This window comes from Chlorocebus sabaeus, chromosome 14 (assembly GCF_047675955.1).
Source record: "Chlorocebus sabaeus isolate Y175 chromosome 14, mChlSab1.0.hap1, whole genome shotgun sequence".
NCBI classification, from domain to species: domain Eukaryota; kingdom Metazoa; phylum Chordata; class Mammalia; order Primates; family Cercopithecidae; genus Chlorocebus; species Chlorocebus sabaeus.
In genome coordinates this window covers 69,171,063-69,195,463 of record NC_132917.1, presented here as the reverse complement: position 1 = coordinate 69,195,463, position 24,401 = coordinate 69,171,063, and the positions used below count along the sequence as shown (strand labels likewise).

The following is a 24,401-nucleotide window of genomic DNA, read 5'->3' as shown; positions in this document are numbered from 1 at the left end:
CAGGGAAATGTACTTACATAAAGAGATGGTGAATGACACCCCCTTGCCATCATTACTTTTTTTGTTGTCGTTCAGAATGTTTTGATTGTCGTTTAGAATGTTTTGATCCATTCTCTCAGATGTTTGAATTAGACCCAGATGTCTTCTTTCCTTCATGGATCATTTATTTTCTTCTCCAGGCCTTATTCCCAAAGGCCCAACTAAGGCGGAGCTCTGTATAAAGGGAGGTCAGGCACCCAAAGTGTGTATCTTAACTGGCACATGGTTACAAAGGGTTCTTTGTTGTGTTGGGTTAGTGAGGTTCTTCAAGGCTGAGTTGGGAAAATACTGTCCTTCAAAGTTTCTTCTCTTTTTTGTCAAATTGTTTTTTTATTTACTTTTTTTTAAACTTTTTTTTTTTTGAGCTGGGAACTTTCTGGTCTTTACTGAAAACTTTTAAAAATTTGTATTTAGACGAATTTTAAAAGACCTGTAACACTAGTTTCTTCTTCTCAACACTAGTTTCTTCTCAACTTATTCATAAATATCTTCCAAAATAGTTTTTTGAGTGGAGATGGATAAGACAAATTGACAGTCATTGTGACGGAGTAGCAGGCAGAAAAGGAAAGCGAAGGGTTAAATAGATTATTATAGTTGGAGCGTGAGAACTCTGGTGGTACCACTGACATTTTCTTTGTGGCATTGACAGGTTTGCTGCCAGTGCACAAAGATGTTGCTTAAGCATTGGAACCATACCTTGGCTTCTAGGTAATACAACGGAGTTCTCACCAGAGCTTTAGATGAGGGTTCTTAGGCTAGATGTATATCCACAGTCTTTTGTTTCTTGAATTAAGAAATGTATTACCAAAAAGCTCACTGGTTTTTTTTGTTTGTTTGTTTGTTTCTTTTTTTTTTTTTTTTTTTAACTTTGCTCTGGGTGATCTAGGGACTTAAGGGATTGAAATATTAAAAGGGCTTTTAGGTGAGAAATCCTCTGCTTAGTTATATATTTTTAGTTAAACGCTTAGTGACATTTTTCAGCCTCTCTGAGGCAAGTGAAAAAAGGCATTTTTCCCCTTAAGAAAAACTGAAAGCCTTATGATCACTTAATCATATAACCAGCCATAGAAGGTTAATTCTGCTAAGAAAATAGGACTTTTTTCACTCATTCCAAAATAAATTTGATCTTTTATTTTGTGCTGTGGTCTAAAAGTGTTGGGTATGTAAAATCTAGTTCTAGCTTCAAGAAACTTATAGCCCAGTGGGAAAATACAGAAAATCATAAGATATCAAAGCATATTTCTTTACAGTGAGTGGCTCAAAGAGTGAGAGGTTAATGCATGTCTCTAAATCTGGGGGAGATAAAAAAGGCTTTCCTGAAGAAGTAGCATCTAAACAGAGATGGGGTGGGGATTCCATGCAGAGTAACCAAAGTGTGCAAAATATTTGACCATACTGGCCCAGTTCAGGAACTACCATGTTGAGCCTGTTGGGAGTGTATTGGGCTGGAAGGACGGATAAGACCAGACACAAGAACAGCAGTCAGCACTCCAGGAATTCTGTGTGCCATGAACGTTTTTAATACTACTCTAGAGCCATTATAGAGTTCTGATAACTGTACATTTCACTGAAAATACCATTTAAGGCTGTTTAAAGCAAATGCCCAGGTAATAAGTTCTGAGAAACATCATCCCTCTCTAATCAAGTCTCTCTTGTCAGACATGGAGCATTAATTCATAGAATGAATCGTTCATAAGTCAAACGCGCGGCTGTTAAAGCTAGGGAATTCCTAGCCCTCTCAGGTAGGCCATGGGAGGAGGTGGGCCAGCAGTTTCTTACGTCCAGGCTCATAGTCGGATAGTTGAGCCTTGCATTCCTCCTCTACCCTTCCACAATAAACTGAGGGTTATGGAGGCAATGGATGCGGAGGGCTTTTAGGGGCCAAGTATATTACACAGGGAATTGAATTGCTTATCACCAGAGAGGCTGACCCTTTGGGGCTTTGCAGTCAAGAATTTTGTTATCTCTCTCCTCCCACCTCACCTAATTCTTTGCAGTGTTTTTTCAGCCTATGTACCCCAGGATTCCCTGTTTAGACTTCCTGCTTTCTTCCTCCTCTTTCTCCGCTTCGTGCAGTGCTGGAGCGTGGGGCCTGGGGCTGCATTGCACGCGCACCGGAGCTATTGCTTTGCTAACAATTCCATCCTTCTCTTTCCGTCATTCCCTGCTAGGTGCTGAGTTTCTCCCTCCCTCTCGGCTCGGTGCCTCCCGCGGCTCGCCCCAGGGAGGGCGTCTCCAGGAACTCCAGGCGGACACTGCCACGAGCTACTGCCACGTCTCCGCCGCCAGCAGTCCAGCGCCTGCGTGGGCTCGGGGGGCGGGGCAGCGCTGGGAGGCGGGACCTGCGTGTGAGCGGCGCGTGAGCGGTTCAATGGGGCCTACCGGCGGCGGCGCGCTGCGCGCCGAGGGGCGGGGCCTGGCGGCGGTTGCTGGCGGAGCCTGGGAGGTGGAGAAGGCTGTCGTTGCCTTGGCCGTCGCATCCCCGAGGGAGTCGTGTCGACGCCACCCCGGCCCCCGAGCCCGCAGATTGCCCACCGAAGCTCGTGTGTGCACCCCCGATTCCGCCAGCCACTCGCCCCTGGCCTCGCGGGCCGTGTCTCCGGCATCATGTGTGGTAAGGGGGCCGGGGGCGGGGGGCGTGTTGCCGGGCGGCGCTGGGGTGCGGTGCGGGCGCCGCTAAGGCCCAAGGCGACGGGCGGAAGCGGGAGTGTGGAGGGTGCGAAGTCTGGTTGATGGGCAAGGGGCGTCCAGTGGTGGCTGCGGAGGGCGGGGGTCGGCATCCGCGTGCTGGAGAGGGGGTGGCGGCCGGGAGAAAGGCACCTGAGAGGAAGGCGGGCCCCCTCCGCTGGGGGCCAGCGGGCGCCTTTGCGCGGAGAAGGAACGAAGAGGGGAGAGAAACGCCTTTATTGAAAAAGGAGGAAAGGGCTGAGGGAATTGAGGTGTGGAGGGGGGTACCTTCAAAAGTGCCCACCAGGTGAGTGAGGCAACCTGTGGAACATTGAACTTATCTTGCATTTTTCTAAAAACCTTTCAAAACATATTTTACTTGTTTTCAGGCAGGCCCAATAGAAGACAGACCCCAGCTAGAGCCACAATAGTGGCATTAAACGTGATACTTCCTGCCATCCCTTGTCTCAACAGAAATAATTGCTAATCAATAATTTGGTTAATGGGCTTAGACCTGATCCTCTAGTGGAAGAGTCCTTCAAATGTCTGTGGCAATAGATTATACATAATTTATCATTTGCATGTGCACCCATTAATGCCAGCTCTGAAAAATATCAGTTATACCTTGGATGTATACCCCTTTAGAATGCCAACTATGAAAAACATCATTTATCTCTGGCATGTGCACCCGTTAAAAATACTAGCTATGGAAAGTTTAACAAATACCTTTGCTAGAGCAGTTAAAAAATTAAGGTTAGGCTCTTTTATTTCATGTTTTGAGAGTCGTTTATTATTACCTGAGTGTTAGTGAAAGAGATTTTGAGAATCGTGTCTGACATGACTGATGTCCTCTAAAATTGGTGTTAACTTGGCTATTGCCAGTAAAAATAATTGTATTCTTACCTTTCTTACTGAAATTTACAACTGACTTTATCCCGGGAAGAAAGAACAGTTTTTTTTTTTTTTTTTTTTTTTTTAAGGGAAGTACCATTGTAAGAGAATTGAAAACTCTCTGGGAGACTTCTTATTTGCAGCCTTTTGCACGAAGGAACTGAACAGGAGGTGGATTGTACTCGTTAGTGTGTATATTTCCTGCATTTATGCTCATTTCAGCTTCTGGAAATGAGGACCAGGTTTAAATTTAGAGTAGATTAAAAAAAACCCGCATAAAAACAGAAACACCTATAAATAGCTTACTGAAATTATTAGAGTAGAGCTGACTTCAGAATCAGACTTTTGCAGTGTCTACTTAGAATGGCTTTGCATTTAGTTTGGAGCTGCGAAGTAGTGAATTTGCAAACTGGTCAATCTCCAGTGTGCTTCATTTGCTAGTTAACTGTTCCGGAATGACGGGGTGTGCCCTCATCAAGAACTCATTGCAGGTCATTTCATCATGGTCCAGGAAAAAAAACGTAAAGTACTTACTGAAAAAAAAAAAAAAAATCAGCGCCAGGCGTGGTGGCTCCCGCCTATAATCCCAGCACTTTGGTAGGCCGAGGCAGGCGGATCACGTGAGGTCAGGAGTTCAAGACTAGCCTGGCCAACATGGTGAAACTCCGTCTCTATTAAAAATACAAAATTAACTGGGCGTGGTGGTGCGCGCCTGTAATCCCAGCTCCTCAGGAAGCTGAGGCAGGAGAGTTGCTTGAACCCAGGAGGTGGAGGTTGCAGTGAGCGGAGATCGAGATCGCACCATTGCGTTCCAACCTGGACAAAAAAGAGCGAAACTTCGTCTCAAAAATAATAAATAAAAATCAAAAAATAAATCAGATATGGAAATCAGGTTCAGATAAGGGAGATACCTTTAGGGTGAAGACTAAATATTGGGAGTTTTCACATAGTCTGTGTCTCCATTCCACAGAATTTTACTGCTGAGTAAACAGGTATTGAAGAAATAAAAAGTGAGTATTTGAGGCATTTCTGAGGTCCTGCTTTTAAGTCATACCACAGTTTTGCATGATTCTAGGGATAGGGTTCAGAATTTATTTTCTCTCTAATGTTAATTCTGAAAGATAAGAAGATGAGTGTCATTATTTTCCTCCCACATCTTAATCATTGAACTAAAATTCCTGAGCAGAGAAATGGAGTGAAAATTAGAATAGATGGGAAAATCTGGAAGCTTACCTTCTGATTACTTGCTGTCTAGTTAAGTTTTTCTTTTTTTTTCTTTCTTTCTTTTTTTTTTTTTGAGACGGGTCTCACTCTGTTGCCCAGGCTGGAGTGGCTTACTGCAGCCTCCGTCTCCCGGGTTCAGCCTCCCGATGTAGCTGGGATTACAGGGGTGTACTACCACACCTGGCTAATTTTTGCGTTTTTGGTAGAGGTGGGGTTTCACCATGTTGACCAGGCTGGTCTCCTGACCTCGGGTAATCCACCTGCCTTGGCCTCCCAAAGTGCTGTGATTACAGGAGTGAGCCACCTTACCCGGCCCTAGTTAAATTTTCCTAAAAGATTATTTTATTTCAACGTTGTACAATGTTGAAGCAGAATAATGACAATTGAAGATTCTGATATGCTTTTTTCAATCAGATACACTGATGAAACTGATATAATAATGTTTACCAGCTTGTTTTGGGTTGTTAATAAGTGTTAGGAAAAAAGATCCTATGGTCTGGTAAATTTAGGAAGCAACATATTAAATCGCGTGGTAATGTTTTGTTTTGTTTTTTGATTGGAGGAGTTCTTAGAATCTTTAATGTATTAATAATAAGCATTGAGAATCTCCCAGAGAAGAATAGTGTCTATTTTCCAAATTTATTTTATCTTCCTTTTTCTCGTTAGTTTGGAGTATACTTTGTCCTTTTTATTTGTATTATTTTTGGTTTTGCTGAGTGTCAAGTCACTTAAGCTATCCCTAGCTTTTAACAGATTCTGTTATTGTTTTTATAAATGTGGGGTTATACCTGTCTGATCCGATGGTGTATATAAAATGGAATTTTTGGGCTGGGCGCGGTGGCTCATGCCTGCAATCCCAGCACTTTGCTAGGCTGAGGCGGGTGGATCACTTGAGGTCAGAAGTTTGAGACCAGCTTGACCAAGATGGTGAAACCCATCTCTACTAAAAATATTAAAAAATTAGCTGAGAGTGGTGGTGCACGCCTGTAATCCTAGTTACTCCGGAGGCTGAGGCAGGAGAATCGCTTGAACCCAGGAGGCAGAGGTTGCAGTGAGCTGAGATCTTGCCATTCTATTCCAGCCTGGGTGACAAGAGTGAGAGTCTGTCTCAAAAATAAATAAATAAATAAGGCCGGGCGCGGTGGCTCAAGCCTGTAATCCCAGCACTTTGGGAGGCCGAGACGGGCGGATCACAAGGTCAGGAGAACGAGACCATCCTGGCTAACACGGTGAAACCCCGTCTCTACTAAAAAATACAAAAACCTAGCCGGGCGAGGTGGCCGGCGTCTGTAGTCCCAGCTACTCCGGAGGCTGAGGCAGGAGAGTGGCGTGAACCCCGGAGGCGGAGCTTGCAGTGAGCTGAGATCCGGCCACTGCACTCCAGTCTGGGCGACAAAGCGAGACTCTTGTCTCAACAACAACAACAACGACAACAAAATAAATAAAATGGAAAGTTTGCAAATGAGATCCTTTTTAAAAGCAGTAAAGGAACTTGCAATTTTAAAGTATCCTAAAATGAATTTTTCTTTTTTCTTTTTTTTTTTTTGAGACGAAGTCTCGGCTCTGTAGCCCAGGCTGGAGTGCAGTGGCTGGATCTCAGCTCACTGCAAGCTCCGCCTTCCGGGTTCACGCCATTCTCCTGCTTCAGCCTCCTGAGTAGCTGGGACTACAGGCGCCAGCCACTGCGTCCAGCTAATTTTTTGTATTTTTAGTAGAGACAGGGTTTCACTGTGGCCTCGATCTCCTGACCTTGTGATCCGCCTGCCTCGGCCTCCCAAAGTGCTGGGATTACAGGCTTGAGCCACCGCGCCCAGCCCCAAAACGCATTTTTCAAGAGGTTTTTGTAATTATACTGTCTAATGGCTTTGGGGATAATTGAGGGATGCTGAGATTGGCTGCTAGGATTGGTCATAAAACCAGTACTATTAATATATCCTTGTATGCCATACTGGATATGAAGTTGTGAGAGAAAATAATTGCTTAATAAGCATTTCTGCCGGGCGCCGTGGCTCACGCCTGTAATCCCAGCACTTTGGGAGGCCAAGGCGGGCGGATCACGAGGTCAGGAGATCGAGACCATCCTGGCTAACACAGTGAAACCCCGTCTCTACTAAAAATACAAAAAAATTAGCCGGGCGAGGTGGCGGGCGCCTGTAGTCCCAGCTACTCGGGAGGCTGAGGCAGGAGAATGGCGTGAACCCGGGAGGCGGGGCTTGCAGTGAGCCGAGATCGCGCCACCTCACTCCAGCCTGGGCGGCAGAGCGAGACTCCGTTTCAAAAAAAAAAAAAAAAAAAAATAAGCATTTCTTCAATTGTCCCCTGGAAATAGATATTAATAGTTTCTGATAATGAGCAGTAGAAGGCGGGAAAGGGTTTTGTAACACAAATTTGGGAAATTCTGCTCTTGGAGATTCACAATTAACGAGATTAAAGGTTCTAGAAAGTTCTAAATATATATCTAACTTTATTTAACCAGGTAATTCTTAAACCTTTAATTATGAAACCTTTCTTTACTTCATTCCTTTTTAGCATCCGGTGAAATAGTGTTCTGTTTCTGTGGTTTGGGAATTTTTTGACTGTATATTTCAGGTGCCTAGAAAGTGTTAGAAGATACTTGCAGATATTTGAAATGATAGTTTTATTCTTGGCACTCTGCCCTTTACAGAGATGACTAAAATAAGAGAGTTGCCTTCAAGGAATTGCTGCCTGATCAGAGGAAAGAATGCACATGCAACAGCTTCAAGTGAAAATACACAGTCCTTGTTCATTGCCATGTCGTAGACCACAAGTAGAATGAGTAGAAATTTAGAGACTGGAGAGCTCTGGGCTTTGGGTATCTACATTAGGTCAGGAATGTTCTGGGTGATGGGGCAGGACTTTTACTTTGAGGAATAGTGCCAGCTTGTAGAGAATTAGTATACTGTGAGAGGTAATCATTGATGGCATGTGTTACCCATCAGTGAATGGAGGTGGAAATAGTTTGAGAACTCCTACCAGAGGGATTGAAGGAGGAAATAGAAGTGCCAGGAAAACAGACCAAAGAACAGTGGTTAAAGGCAAAAGAGTTCCAAAGTAGTATATTGCCTTGGACAGAGTCTGTAAAAGTAGAAAAACGTCATTCATATGTAATACTGCAGAGAAGTTAATTGGATATGGTTATGAAGAAATTATTAGATAAATTGCATATGTCAAGGCAGAAGGGTCTCAGTTTGTGTTCAGGAGGAGGGCTGCAAGTAATACGAAAAAGAAGAGGATTTTGGGATTGAAGTCCTCTCGGAGTGTTGAGAAGTTGAATTCTAGAGCTGTGGTTCCGGACCTGCAAGCCCTGAAGTTGTTAAAGGGTGTTCATTGCTTATTAATATGCTTATAATTTTGTCTGTAAGTTGAATAAAAATTGTTCTAGATCATTGAATAATAAACATTTAACCCATTGTTGTGAAGGAGCCTCAGAATATTTTGATGTTAAGAAAAGAGTTGCGTATTTACAAAGTTGTAGAAACACTCACCAAGAGTTATGAGTAAGGCCCGGAGCAGGGGTCACAACTGTAATACCAGCACTTTGGGAGGCTGAAGTGGGCAAATCACTTGAGGTCAGGAGTTTGAGACCAGCCTAGCCAACATAGTGAAATCCCATCTCTACTAAAAATATAAAAATAGCCAAGTGTCATGGTACGCACTTGTAATCCCAGCTACTTGGGAGACTGAGGGAGGAGAATTGCTTGAACCTGGGAGGTGGAGGTTGCAGTGAGCTGAGATCACGCCACTGTACCCCAGCCTGGGTGACAGGGTGAGACTATGTCTCAATTAAAAAAAAAAAAAAAAGAGTTATAAGTAGCCAGTGCTTTGGCTCACACCTGTAATCCCAGCCACTCAGGAAGCTGAGGCAGGAGGATTACTTGAGACTAGGAGTTCAAGATCAGCCTGAGCAACATAGCGAGATTCTCATCTCTATAAAAAAAAAAAAAAAAAAAAAAAAAAAAATTAGCCAGGTGTGGTGGTGCATACCTGTAGTCCAGTCTACTTAGAAGCCTGAAGTGGGAGAATTGAGCCCAGAAGTTTGAGGCTGCAGTGAGCTATGATTGTGCTGCTGCTCTCCAGCCTGGGTACTGGGTGACAGAGCAGGGCTGTTTTTTTTTTTTTTAAGTTACAAGTAGGGGAGAGGCTAGCTCCAGAGAGTAGTATGTGTAATATATCTCTCTTGAGGTTACAAGGAAGGATGAGAAGTATTTAATATATGTGTTGTTAAACTGTTGAAAAGAAGATGGGTGAGGGGCGGTGACTTTCCCTTGTAAACTCACCACTTTGGGAGGCTGAGGTACGAGGATCACTTGAGGCTTGGAGTTTGATACCAGCCTGGACAGCATAGTGAGACTTTGTCTCTATATTTTAAAAACAAAAACAGAAAATGAAGACTTTAATACTGGCTGGGTACAGTGGCTCACGCCTGTAATCCCAGCACTTTGGAAGGCCGAGGTGAGCAGATCACCTGAGGTAAGGAGTTTGAGACTAGCCTGGCCAACATGGTGAAACCTGGTCTCTGCTAAAAATACAAAAATTAGCCAGGCGTGGTAATGCACGCCTGTAATCCCAGCTGCCGTTCGAGAGGCTGAGGTGGGAGAATCGCTTGAACTCGGGAGGTGGAGGTTGCAGTGAGCTCAGATAGCGACACTGCACTCCAGCCTGGGTGACAGAACGAGACTCTGTCTCAAAAAAAAAAAAAAAAAAAAAATCTATAAAGTAAGAATCTACCAAAAATGAAAAAGAAGCTGGGAGGAGAAAATGAGGATTTGAGAGTAGTATGTAGCTTAGACTCTAAAATAATATCTAGGAGAAGTTTGAAAGTTAAGCAAGTGATGAGTTAATAGGATTGGTCAGTAGTTCGGAGGGCCCATCCGAAAGTGGACTGAAATGGATAGATGAGTTCTGCGTGGCTGTTATAGTTCAATGTAGAGATGCTTAGAGACTAGGAGTCAGAGCACAGTGGACCCAGAGGGTTTGACTTGGCAGAATGATGAAAAATTGTCATTTGATGTGAATGGTCAGAGAGAATAGAGAGAGATGGAATATTTGAAGATTGTGAGCAGGAAGTGCATGCTTTTTTTCCTCAAGAAAGATGATGACATAGGTAGACTGTGAGGGAGTGTATAATTAGAGATGTCAGGACTTAAACTAGTGATTTGAGCTCCAGAATGTTAAATGTGCAAGAGACGTGTCATGGAGCCCCTTCTAGTGGCAATAGTTACAATAAAGTAGGGGAGACATGAACCGATTAAAAAAACACACAAATAATCGAAAGTCTTAATTGTTTCACTTCATATGTTATTTTTGTATGTGTGTTTTATTTTATTTTACTTTTAAATTTTTTATTTTTTTGAGACAGGTTCTCACTGTGTTGCCCAGCCTGGAGTGCAGTGGTGCGATCTCAGCCCACTGCACCCTCTGCCCTACCTTCCGGGCTCAAGTGATTCTCCTGCCTCTGCCTCCTGAGTAGCTGGGACAGGCACGCGTCGCCCATGCCTGGCTAATTTTTGTATTTTTATAATAGAGACAGGGTTTCACCATGTTGGCCAGGCTGATCTCGATCTCCTGACTTCAAGTGATCCAACTACCTCGGCCTCCCAAAGTGCTGGGATTGTAGGCATGAGCCACTGTGCTCAGTCTTTATGTATGCTTTTAGGATTGGAGAAAATGTATCTTGGCTGGGTGCAGTGGCTCATGCCGGCAATCCCAGCACTTTGGGAGGCCGAAACAAGAGGATCGCTTGAGTCCAGGAATTCGAGACCAGCCTGGGCAATATGGTGACACCTCATCTCTACAAGAAATAAAAAAATAGCCGGGCGTGGTAGCTCACGCCTGTAATCTCAGCTACTCCAGAGGCTGAGACAGGAGAATTGCTTGAACCTGGGAGACAGAGGTTGCAGTGAGCTGAGATCACATCACTGTACCCCAGCCTGCGCGACAAGAGCAAAACTCCATCTCAAAAATTGGAAAAATAAATAAATAAACACATAAATAACAGGCACACTGTAGTCCCAGCTTCTTGGGAGGCTGAGATGAGAGGATCACTTGAGTCCAGGAGGTGGTAGTTTTAATGAGCTGGGATTGTGCCACTATACTCCAGCCTGGGTGACAGAGCAGAGCCCCTGGTGAAAAGAAAAAAAATGTATCTCAAATAATACTTAATTTTAAAGAAATCTTAAATGTAGAATGTGATTCTGTAATTATAATATTGACTAGTTCACTGCAACCTTGAACCCCTGGGTTCAAGTGATTCTCCCACCTCAGCCTTCCAAGTAGCTGGGACTACAGGCATGCACCACCATGCCTAATTTTTTATTTTTTGTAGAGACAGGGTCTCCCTGTATTGCCCAGGCTGATCTCAAACTCCTGTCCTCAAGCGATCCTCCCGCCTTGGCCTCTGAAAGTGCTGGGATTACAGGCGTCTACTACTGTACCCAGCCTGTAGAAAAATTTATAGCTGAAGGACTGGGAGTGTGTGTATGGAATTAACAGTAGCTATCTCCGAGAAAGGGGATGGAACCTGTGTGGAGACAGAAAGGAGAGATTTTTACAATTCTGTAGCATCTGTATAGTTTTAATCTTTATTTATTATTTCAAATTTCGATAGAGACTGGGTCTTGCTATGTTGCCCCGGCTGGCTTCGAACTCCTGAGCTCAAGTAATCCTCCTACCTCTCTTCCCAAAGTGTTGGGATTACAGGCGTGAGCCACCGCTCCTGGCCTAGTTTGAATCTTTAATGATGATGATGAATTAATTTGTGACTAGCATTATAAGAACAATAAAACAAATTTAGAATTTAAGTGACATTATAGGTGAATTTAGGATTCAGAAGTTTTAAGTTTAGAGAATGAATTTGAACGCTTATCACTGATAAGTTACCGTGTTTAGGGTCCCAGAATATTGAAGCTGTCAAATGATAAAATATATAAAAATAAAATTTCCTATTCATAAGGACATAAATGCAACCAGGCATAGGAATTTCAATAATTTGACTAGTCAGTTGTGTTTAGTTTTCTTTTCAATAAGGTTTAACAGTCTTTATTTGCAGCTACTTTGCTTTCAACCAGGTGTGTCTAGTCTGTGATCTGGATTGCTTCTGAAATTTTGTTAGCAAGGTACTCATAAATGCTTTTTTGTCATTGAATTTAAGTTGCCATTTTCTGAGAATGATGTCTGTAGGTTCAAGCTTCTCCTTCAGTTAGGGAGTTATTTTATTCCAAGTATATTCCATTAGTAAGAAAGCTTACAGTTGTGAAGTACATGCTGATTTGGGGGTGCTTATGCAGCTCCTATGCTGTATATATCTATGCTTACACAGCTACTGTGTGTGCTCTTAGAGCAATTACCGAAGAGTGGTGGAAAGTTGATTTTAGGCTTTTGCCATTACCTTACTTAAGAACTATTGGGAGGTTAGGCTGGGTGCAGTGGCTCACGCCTGTAATCCTAGCACTTTGGGAGGCTGAGGCGGGTGGATCCCCTGAAGTCAGGAGTTTGAGACCAGCCTAGCCAACATGACGAAACCCCATCTCTACTAAAAATACAAAAAATTAGCCGGGCATGGTGGCGGCATATGTAATCCCAGCTACTTGGGAGGCTGAGGCAGGAGAATTGCTAGAACCTGGGAGTCGGAGGTTGCCGTGAGCCGAGATGGCGCCAGCCTTGGCGACAGAGTGAGACTCTGTTTCAGAAAAACAAACAAACAAAAAAAAAACAAGAGCTGTTTATTGGGAGTTTTGATAAGACAAGTCAAAGACCTGAAAATAGAGGTCAAACTAACGATTTCTGCTCTAACAAGCATCATTGTGAGTTGTGAATGCCTCCCTTGTGAACATGCCCTGCGTGCCTGATGAATTGCTGCCAATATTGTCTTCGGCACCCCAAGATTATAGTTAACCCAGTAGCCCCGCAGGTGGAATGCCTTGGGCTACCAGTGCTATCAAGGGACAGGGCTATGAAACTGACAAGTTTAACTTCTTAGCTCCCATTTTCCTCATTCGGTATGTCTGAGGCTAATCCCCTTCCTTCTTCTAGCTCTATTACTTTTTTTTTTTTTTTTTTGAGATGGAGTCTTGCTCTTTTGCTCAGACTGGAGTGCAGTGGCACAGTCTAGGTGCACTGCAACCTCTACCTCCCAGGTTCAAGCTGTTCTCCTGCCTCAGCCTCCCAAGTAGCTGAGACTACAGGCATGTGCCACCACAGCTGGCTTTTTTTTTTTTTGTATTTTTAGTAGAGACAGGGTTTCACCATGTTGGTCAGGCTGGTCTTGAACTCCTGACTTCGTGATCCGCCTACCTTGGCCTCCCAAAGTGTTGGGATTACAGGTGTGAGCCACAGCACTCAGCCAAAATGTTCTTAGGCTCTCAAGATTCATATAGTAAGCCATTATAAACCAAGGAGATTGAAGTTAGAAGTATTATCAAAGTTGAATGCTGTTGTTGAGTTACATTATTAAAAACAGTGAATTTGATATTGCGTTAAGTTTTTTTTTTGTGACAGTCTTGCTCTGTTGCCCAGGCTAGAGTGCAGTGGCACAATCTCAGCTCACTGCAACTTCTTCCTTCCAGGTTCAAGCAGTTCTCCTGCCTCAGCCTCCTCAGTAGCTGGGATTACAGGCACCTGCCATCACGCCCAGCTAATTTTGGTATTTTTGTAGAGATGGAGTTTGAGCATGTTGTACAGGCTGGTCTTGAATTCTTGACCTCGTGTGATCCACCCGCCTTGGCCTCCCAAGGTGCTGGGATTACAGGCATGAGCCACCCAGCCCTGCTGCATTAATCTTTTTAAAAAAGTAGAGTCTATAAATTGTCTTAAAAACAGTTTTATATCGTTAGCATTTAAATGGTTTTAACAAATTAATATACATATTTAATCTTTAAATCGTTTACACAGTCACACTTTCATTTTTACCATCCGGCTTACATTTTTACTTTTACCATCAGACTTAGATTTCTTAAAAAAGAGTTTAGGAGTGAGTTTTTCTGGATGTACTGCATTGTTAGAATTTGTCAGCTCTGGACAGACTGCAAACAATCCTCGACAGGCTTGTGTTTTCAAATCAGCTAGATTGTATCCGTCTTTAAAGGACTCTAGCTGATGCAGTCACAGTGGTGGGGACTAGTTCAGATTCAGTTTTTTACACACTTTTTTTTTTTTTTTTTGAGACGAGTCTCCCTCTGTCTTCCAAGCTGGAGTGCAGCAGCGTGATCTTGGCTCACTACAACTCTGCCTCCTGGATTCAAGCGATTCTCCCCATCTCAGCCTCCCAAGTAGCTGGGAGTACAGGCGCATGCCACCGTGCCCAGCCAATTTTTGTATTTTCATTAGTAATGATGGGTTTCGCCATGTTGGCCAGGTTGGTCTTGATTTCCTGGCCTCAGGTGATGCGCCTACCTTAGCTTCCCAAAGTTGGGATTACAGGTGTGAGCCACTGCATCCGTCCCACATTTGTATTAAAGTATTGTTTTAGAAAAGATTTGTGTTCTGTGTATTGTCTTTTAATGGCCTGGTTAAAATACTTAACTGATAGTTATCTGTAGGTGTTTAATCTTTCTCAAAGATCAGTGACCCATGGGTGAAGAGTGCAAAGTTTGATTTACAAATGGGTAATTGGCTTATTTATATTACAGATACTTTATGAAGGAACAGAAGTAACAACAAAAACTCAAGACTCATTCTTCTGAATTGAATGGGTGGAGTTGGTCTTGAGACTCTTCTACTGTCCTCTTGTTTTTATATCATGAGTAGCCATTGAAAGTGTGAAGCTGCACATGGCTGTGCTGCTACCACTCTTTCTTTAGAAATACCCTTAAGCAGCATGTTGTTTATCCTTATCTTAATTGTTGTGCGTTGAGGTTGGGAATGCTAGTTGTGGGTATCTCTGGGATGTCAGTTAACTCGTTTTCTATTTTTGAATTAGGTAAGATAGATGTTCTACCCACCCCTACAGGGTGGTCGTGCTATGAAAGTAAGATGACTGTACATTACAGGAAAGCTTAAAAATATAAATGTAAGGTGTGTGTGTATTTTTTTTTTTTAATCTGAATGAAATACAGGATTTCTTTAAGTCTTTGGCCTGGAACTACTTCTTTGGGGAGAGTTGAAACTGTTGTTTCAGGTTATTTTGGATTTTAATGTGTGAGTTTCTTTTTTTTAGGGCATAATAGTTTATTTGAGAAAATTGCACTGTATTGATCATGGTGATCAGCATATATGTTATGGCTTTCCTGTTGGGTATCAACAATGTGCTATTTTTGTATGCTGAAATGTTTCAATAGAATCACACTCTATAGAAGTAAGTATCTCTTTTCAGGTGGAAATGAAGACTAGTTATTTGGGAGTTCTGTCTCACAGAATTAATTTAAACATCTTATGAATCAGAATTACAGTGAAATGTAGTTAAGAAAAAGGGAAGTTTTAAAATAAGCAGCTTGAACTTGTATTTTAAAATATTTTAGTCTTCAGTTTTGATATGTTAAAGCTGTGTCCACTCTGGCCAAAGCACAGCCATGGAAAGAAAACCTCAGATAATGCCCATGCTGCCATTCCTAAAATGTGGATTTCCCTTACCTGTGTTCTGTTACTTCTTTGCTTATCTGGTTCAGTTCACATTGTATTACTCCTTTTATTTCTAGTTTTGTTTTTCCACATGATTGCTCTTTTTCTGTGAATTTTCTAGAGTTGTTAACCTGGTTATCATTTGCTAATATGATAAACAAGTAATTCAAGCAGTTTTCTTTTAAGATAGTTATATATTTGGTCAGTTTTTACTATTTTACATAATTATTTAAGGGGTGAGTATTTTTCACATCATTTATTCTTTTTTTTTTTTTTTTTTTTGAGATGGAGTCTCGCTCTGTTGCCCAGGCTGGAGTGCAGTGGCGCAATCTCGGCTCACTGCAAGCTCCGCCTCCCAGGTTCTTGCCATTCTCCTGCCTCAGCCTCCCGAGTAGCTGGGACTATAGGCGCCCGCCACCATGCCTGGCTAATTTTTTTGTGTTTTTTTAGTAGAGATGGGGTTTCACCATGTTGGCCAGGATGGTCTCGATCTCCTGACCTCATGATCCGCCCGCCGCGGCCTCCCAAAGTGCTGAGATTACAGGCGTGAGCCACCGCTCCCGGCTGCATCGTTTATTCTTAAATGTCACTGATAGCATGGTTATTGGAAGTAAGCAAAATTACTCTCATTGGTATAGATTTTAGGGCCTATATGTTGCTTAAATTACTTCAGAAATTTTTTTCTTGAAACGAAATGCTCTGTATATAGGACATAAACTGTAAATTTGTTAATTGGTTTTTAAAAAAATTAAATTACACTTGACAAAAATGGCAGTCATGGAAAATAAGGAGTCAGCTTTATAAGTTTCTTTGAAAAAATTTTAAACATGTATTTTGACATGTTTACTTTAGTTTTTTATATTTATGAGAAATTCTTCCTTGAAAAAGTTCCATTGCCTTTAAACGGTTTGAAATGTTGTTTGAAAGACAGAATCTAACGTCACGTTTTTTCATATACTTGACATAATTATGCGCTAATTTTGATTTTTAAATCAGAATTTTTCATTAAATATTTGTTTATTTGCAGGTATATTTGCTTACTTAAACTACCATGTTCCTCGAACGAGACGAGAAATCTTGGAGACCCTAATCAAAGGCCTTCAGAGACTGGAGTACAGAGGATATGATTCTGCTGGTACTTTAAAAAAATACTATGGATTTTGTATGATTATTTACATAGAGATTATTATTATTATTATTAGGTGACTAGACTATTAAAATCTGTTTTGAGTAAATGTAAATTGGGAGAATTTTTGTCTTTTAATCATATTTAAAGGATTTATTTATGTAGTCTCAACAGTGTTACCATTTTTGTGGAGTATTGCTTATGATGATCTTCTGTTAAGAATATTATTGTAAAAACATCATATGGGGCATTATTGTGGTAAAACAAAATTCACGAAGGTCTTACTCTGTAAATTCTTTTTTCTTTCATGTAACTTTAATTTTTCTCCATTGATTTCATGTTTTGGCATATAAACTTGCCTCAGATTCTTTTTTCTTATTTTTATTATTTATTTTTGAGGTAGGGTCTCACTCTGTCACCCAAGCTGGAATGTAGTGGTACGGTCATAGCTCACTGCAGTCTTGAACTCTGGGCTCAGGGAATCCTCCCTCCCCAGCCTCCTAAGTAGCTAGGACTATAGCTGTGCGCCACCATGCCCAGCTAATTTTTAAGAAGTTTTTATAGAGATGAGAGTCTCACTCTGTTGCCTGGACTGGTCTCAAGCTCCTGGCCTCAAGTGATCCTCCTGCCTTGGCCTTTCAAAGTGCTGGGATTACAGGCAAACCACTGATTCCAGCCTCTTCTATCTTAAATAAGTGACACATAAACATAACTTTCTGGGAACTTTATATTCTACCCTAGGTCCTTCCCTCAACTGTGTCAGAGGTTCCTAAGACCATCCTCAAATCGGATGATTCCCTAGGAGGACTCGCAGGGCTCAGCATTTGGTTGTAGTCATGGCTGTGTTTCATTATAGCAAAAGAATGCAATGCACAGTCAGCTAAGGGAGAAGGTGCATGAAGTGAAGTCTTGAGAAAGCTAGGCACAAGTTGCTCACCAGTGGATCAGTGCCTCAGGTTTTCATTGGGGGCTGGTCACATAGGCACCCTCTACCTAGCATGTACCGAAATTCTAGACTCCCAAAAGAAGAGCAGATGTTCAGCATAAATCACATTGTTTGCACAGTTTGTTTATTGAGATACTTTTGGTTAGGGTGGTAGGAATCCTTCCAAAAACCAAGTTTCTAGATACCAGTGAAGGGCCAACCTTGAAAACAGGCCTTTCTAAGGATAGCAGTTTCACACCTGCTATGTTAACTCTTTTTTGTACACTTAACATTGGCACATGGAATGGGCATTTGTCTTCCTTGACTTTCCTTAGTAATGCAAAGTCAGTTCCTCAACTCCTTTGTTTTTAAAATTCTCTCCTTCCTTAGCTTCTTTGACAACACATCTTATTCTCTTCCTAAGATGCTAAGATTACTTCTTTTCTGTTTGCTTTGGAGGCTCCTTTTTTTCTACTTACAGCTCGAATATTAATGTTCTTCAAGATTCTTTTCGACATGAGTCTTGCTGTGTCACCCAGGCTGGGGTGCAATGGTGCGATCTTGGCTCACTGTTGCAACTTTTGCCTCCCAGATTCAAGTGATTCTCCTGCCTCAGTCTCTCCAGTAGCTGGGATTACAGGTGCATGCCACCACGCCTGGCTAATTTTTGTAATTTTAGTAGAGATGGGGTTTCACCATGTTGCCTAGGCTGGTCTTGAACTCCTGACCTTAGGAGATCCACCCGCCTTGACCTCCCATAGTGCTGGAATTATAGGCGTGAGCCCCTACACCCAGCCAAGATTCTTTTCTAGGCCCACTTCTCTTATTTGGTGTCTTCATGGGTGAGCTCTGACTTTATCAGTCTTCTTTTTTTTTTGAAATGAAGTCTTACTCTGTCACAAGGCTGGAGTGCAGTGGCGTGATCTTGGCTCACTGCAGCCTCCACCTCCCGAGTTCAAGCAATTTTCCTGCCTCCTGAGTAGCTGGGATTACAGGCACCTGCCACCACTCCCAGCTAATTGTTGTATTTTTAGTAGAGATGGTTTCACCATGTTGGCCAGGATGGTCTCAATCTCCTGACCTCATGATCCCCCCACCTCAGCCTCCCAAAGTGCTGGAATTACAGGCGTAAGCCACCATGCCCGGCCCATCAACCTTCTATTAATATATGTTGGTAACTTCTTTGTTTTCTTCTTTTTATTTTTTACTTTAATTTTTTTTTGTGTGAGTATGTTGGTGACTTCTAATCCAGATATATTTCTTCTAATCTAGATGTATCTCCCAAGCTGTATTCTAGGCCTCCTGGAAGTTTTTTCCTAGATAGACCATGATATTTTAAACTTTGCATGTTCAAAAATTGCACTGAGGCCGGGCGTGGTGACTCAAGCCTGTAATCGCAACACTTTGGGAGGCTGAGGTGGATGGATCACTTGAGGTAAAGAGTTCAAGACCAGCCTAACCAACATGGTGAAACCCTGTCTCTACTAAAAAAAAAACAAACAAAAATTAGCCATGCATTGTGGCATGTACCTGTAATCCCAGCTACCTGGGAGGGTGAGGCAGGAGAATTGCCTGAACCTGGGAGGCGGAGGTTGCAGGGAGCCGAGATTGCGCCACTGCCCTCCATCCTGGGTAACAGAGCAAGACTCTGTCTGAAAAAAAAAAAAAGAAAAAAGAAAAATAAGCTCAATACACTGCCGTCCTCACACTACCTCCCACTCTGTTTTTTATTTGTTTTTGAGATGAATCTCACTGTGTTGCCCAGGCTGGAGTGCAATGGCGCGATCTCAGCTCACTGCAACCTCCACTTCTCAGGTTCAAGCCATTCTCCTGCCTTAGCCTCTCAAGCAGCTGGGATTACAGGCATGCCCACTGTTTTTCTATGTCCCTTTTATTGAGAATCATTCAACAAGTCCTTGGAGCCGTTCTACAGGTTCTTTGAGGTATTCCAGACTTCTCCTGCTTTCTCACTTACATTCAGTCAGTTCCACTTCCCAATATCATTTGTCTCTGTCTGCATTACCACTGTTTAGTTCAGGTCCTCTTCATTTTTGCTTTGCTGTAGCTGTAGCTTTTTACAACTGGTTTCTTCCTTCTGTCTCTCACCCTTCAGTTCTTTCTCTTCACTGTTTCTAGAAGGGCTTTGCTAAACATTTTTGCCGAATCACTTCTCTGCTTAAAGGACAGTGTTTTGCCAGTATCTTCAGGGTAGCTTTTTCAAGTTCATTAGCAACTTAAGGAGACTCTTAAGAGATGTGTTCTATGACCTTCCTTCCTTAGCTACCTTCTGAGGTGGGTGCCCATCTTTTGCATTTCTCCATTGTATCCCAACTGTAACCTATAGTATTTTTATTGTAATTCATAATTATGCTGAATTATTTTTTCCTTGTCTATCTTCTCGACAGACTTAGAAATTTGAGGATGGGAGTGGAGTTATTTTTGTTCTTGTGTCTAGCAACTATCCTGGTTCTTGATACACAACAGATTTTCAGTAGATGTTGAATTGATAAATAAGTGAATTAATTAGATGAGAATATATTTTTTAATTAAAAATTTTGCCTCACATTAATAATTTTATCAGTAGTCAGTTTCTAAATCTTGCTTTTTTGCCTCATGATGGTTTAGGTGTGGGATTTGATGGAGGCAATGACAAAGATTGGGAAGCCAATGCCTGCAAAATCCAGCTTATTAAGAAGAAAGGAAAAGTTAAGGCACTGGATGAAGAAGTTCACAGTAACGTACTTAAGTTGATTTTTGTCCCCCTTCCCTTCTCTTCCTTTTCCCCTCCCCATTCTCCACCAAGTTACTCCGTCCCCCCATATTTTGGGACCCATTTTAATGATAATGGTCTGTAACATTGAAGGGAGGAAAGAAAAGTAGTTTTGTTACTGTCTGGACTAGTTTTAAAATGTGCCTGAGCCTGAAAAATAATCATTGCAACTAGGGAAGGAAATTAGTTAGGTATATACCTTCAGCGCAAGCTCTGAATAATAAGTATCTTCAGAGCCACCATTCCTGAGGAAGAGCTTTCCATAGGACAAAAGGTATTTTTAGTGATGCCCTTATACATGTGTCTTCACTTGCTAATTGTCTTCACTTTGAATTAAATGCCTAGCTTGGATGTAGTCAATTTTGACGTTGCATCTTTGAGTAAGTCTGATAGAATCTGGTAAGTATCATGTTTTCCCTCATAGTTTTCTTCTCTGGCACAGGGATTGTCAGAGATGTATGCCCCATCAAAGAGGATTTACTTCTCAGTATTTAGGTCACAACATTATGCTTACACTTTTTATTTTTTCACAAGAAACTTGAAAACAAAACAAACTTTGAAGTAGATTGATTGAAAAAATACTTCTAAAATTCTACACAAAACCCAGGAAACAGCAAGTATTTTATGTACCTACTCATATGAATGCCATCATAATCATTGTGGAAGAGTACAGGTAGAGGAAAATGATGGATTTTGTTTTTTCCGACGTAAGCCATACATTTAGCTTTGTAGTACTTGTTTAACAGATTAAATCAATACTTATTTTGCCTATATTGTAGTGTAAGATTAGCTAGGGGTAAAGCAGACACCCAAATAACTACACTTCAAAAACAATAGTATAAATATCTACTGTGTGTTCTGTGTCCTGTATACCAGGCTGATATAGTGGGTTCTGTAGGAGAGAACAGACATTGCTGTGAGATTCAGGGGAGAGTTGCCACAAGTTGACGAGACTGGGATTACATAGGGAATGGGTGCTCATTATATTTGGTCAGTGAAGACGTGAAGGGAGGACTTTCTGAGCAGAATAGCATAGAAAGATAAGAATAGTAATGGCAGGCTTGAATGATAGTAGTCCTTTTTATTTAAAATATTGGTAGACAAATATGGGAGGTTATAAAGGCAGATTGTGAACAGAATCACCATTATTCAGTGTCAACATATTGAAACATGCCTCTTTGCAGTAAACTGTTTTTTTTTTTCCCCCAGATGGAGTCTTGCTGCAATGCCCAGGCTGGAGTGCAATGGCACAGTCTTGGCTCACTGCAACCTCTGCCTCCCAGGTTCAAGCAATTCTCCTGTTTCAGCCTCCCGAGTAGCTGGGATTATAGACATGTGCCACCATGCCTGGCTAATTTTTGTATTTTTGGTAGAGATGGGGTTTCACTATATTGGCCAGGCTAGTTTTGAACTCCTGACTGCAAGTGATCCACCCATCTCGGCCTCCCAAAGTACTGGGATTATAGGCATTAGCCACTGTGCCTGGCCAACTGGTTTGTTTTTGAAGCGTAATTATTTGGGTGTCTGCTTTACTCCTAGCTAATTTTTGTTGTTGTTGTTTTTTTTTTTTTTTTTTTTTTTGAGACGGAGTCTTGCTCTGTAGCCCGGGCTGGAGTGCAGTGGCCGGATCTCAGCTCACTGCAAGCTCCGCCTCCCGGGTTCACGCCATTCTCCTGCCTCAGCCTCCGGAGTAGCTGGGACTACAGGCGCCCGCCACCTCGCCCGGCTAGTTTTTTGTATTTTTAGTAGAGACGGGGTTTCACCGTGTTAGCCAGGATGGTCTCGATCTCCTGACCTTGTGATCCGCCCGCCTTGGCCTCCCTAAGTGCTGGGATTACAGGCTTGAGCCACCGCGCCCGGCCTTGTTGTTGTTTTTTAAAGATGCACTCTTGGTCTCTTGCCCAGGCTGGAGTGTAGTGACACAATCTCGGCTTACTGCAACCTCTGCTTCCTGGTTCAAGCAATTCTCCTGCCTCAGCCTCCCAGGTAGCTGGGGTTACAGGCGTGTGCCACCACATCTGGCTAATTTTTGTATTTTTAGTAGAGACGGGGTTTTGCCATGTTGGCCAGGCTGGTCGTGAACTCCTGACCTCAGGTGATCCACCCTCTTTGGCCTCCCAAAGTGCTAGAATTACAAGCTTGAGCCACTGTGCCTGGCCAACCCCCTAGCTAATCTTACCCTACAATGCATGCAAAATAAGTATTGATTGAATTTATTAGCTACAAATGGAAACTTGCAGGTATTACTGGTGAATTTGTGACTGGTAAATCACTTTAAAAAGCAATCTGGCAATATCTACCTGGGAAATGCCTATACCCTGAGACTAAGCACTTCCACTCTTGGATATATACTTGAAGGAAACACAATGAACAAGGTGACATGACAACAAGATTCATTGTCACAAAATTTGGAAACAGCCTAAATGTCTGTAAATAAGGGAATAGAGTGATATAATAAGTTGTGTATGCCAGGTGTGGTGGCTCATGCCTGTAATCCTAGCTCTTTGGGAGGCCGAGGTGGGCAGATTGCCTGAGCTCTGGAGTTTGAGACCAGCCTGGGCAACGTGGTGAAACTCCATCTCTACTAAAATACAAAAATTAGCCGGGTGTGATAGCGTGTGCCCATAATTCCAGCTAGTCGGGGAGGCTGAGGCAGTAGAATCACTTGAATCCAGGAGGCGGATCTTGCATTGAGCTGAGATCACGCCGCTGCACGCCAGCCTGGACAGCAGAGTGAGACTCCATCTCCACAAAAGAACAACAACAAAAAATAAGTTGTATATGATAGTGAATGACCATATGTAGCTTTTGAAAGGAGTGTACTGAATCTGGTTCTGCATATGGGAACATGGATAATTCCTGGTATGTAAAGTATAGGACATTTAAAAACACAGAATGATACTATCATTTATGGTCTCATGTTAACATAATCATAGTTTAAAAGTCATGTATAGTAAGACTGTCAACTTGAGAATCCTCTGAGGAGGAAATGAATGGGATGGGGATATAAAGGAGGTATCAATTGCATTTTTTTTTACATTTATTTATTTAGAGTTTCCATATGCCACATTGATTTTTTACATTTTAGATCCTAAAAAATATGTAAAGCACAAATGAGTAGATGTTTCGTTAACTCTGAGTATGGGTAGTTGGGTGTTCATTATTCCCAGCAAATTTAAATATGTTTTAAGTATTTTTTTTAAAAAGGGAAGATGACATCTGAGAAAAAGCAGTAGAGGTAGGTTAAGATGGAAGATGCAAATGAGGAAATTATTGAAGCAGTACGGCCCAAGAAGATCAAGGCACAGGCAAGCAATTGGCCTTTAAAGGAAAGAGTGTAGTTTAGGAATCAAAGGTAAAAGACAAACTTAAAGCAGATAATTACCAGGTGAGAGGACAAAAGCTGAGTAAAGTGGAAATTGAGGGACTGCAGGTAGGATTGAGCTTTATAGAGAATAGAAAAGATATGATGAACTGTCGGGGAGCTGGATTGAGCTATCAGTTTAATGAATAAGGAACTTGGATACATGTTTCCTAAGTAGCAACAGTGAAATAGGTATGCCGATTACCATGAATTTGAAAGGGTCTTAATTTACAGAATTTTCTGACTTTATTCAGTATTGCTTGGCAGTGGATGAGAGAAGAGAAACTGAGTGTGGGGTTATCTAGACTTAAGATTCAGCAAAGGGCTTTAAAACAGGTAACAGACAATAAGGAGGAGTCAAGGATTCAAAGTCATGATGAATTTATATGACATGAAATATTTATTGGGGGAAATGTGCTTATTGTCATAGCAATAAGTTTTTTCTTACTAGACATTCGGTAATGTCCCTATGGCAACAGTGAAGTAAAGGTGTGGTAATTACCATGAATTTGAAATGGATTCAATATACAGAATGTTGTGACTTTCTCCAGTATTGCTTGCCAGCACGTGCAGGGGGATACTGCTTTAATTATAGTTAGCTTTAAAAAGTAGTCAAACAGGCCCGGTGCAGTGGCTCACACCTGTAATCCTAGCACTTTGGGAGGCCGAGGTGGGCGGATCACCTGAGGTCAGGAGTTCAAGACCAGCCTGGCCAACATGGTGAAACCCTGCCTGTACTAAAAATAAGAAAAATTAGCCAGGCGTGGTGGTGCACGCCTGTAATCCCAGCTTCTCAGGAGACTGAGGCAGGAGAATTGCT

General features: G+C 42.1%; 1 protein-coding gene across 2 annotated transcripts in view; it reads left to right on the top strand.

Moving 5' to 3' along the window:
• The first annotated feature begins 2,456 nt into the window (after positions 1-2,456).
• GFPT1 (glutamine--fructose-6-phosphate transaminase 1) overlaps positions 2,457-24,401 on the top strand; it is a 62,139-nt gene continuing 40,194 nt past the window's right edge. Inside the window, exons 1-3 of one of the 2 annotated variants that reach the window (XM_007970379.3) lie at positions 2,457-2,653; positions 16,424-16,531; positions 20,073-20,180. In XM_007970379.3, the coding sequence (XP_007968570.1) occupies positions 2,647-2,653; positions 16,424-16,531; positions 20,073-20,180 (223 nt within the window). In that variant the 5' untranslated portion in view covers positions 2,457-2,646. The remainder of the gene's footprint in view (positions 2,654-16,423; positions 16,532-20,072; positions 20,181-24,401) is intronic. The other variant, XM_038007041.2, reaches the window with a different exon arrangement.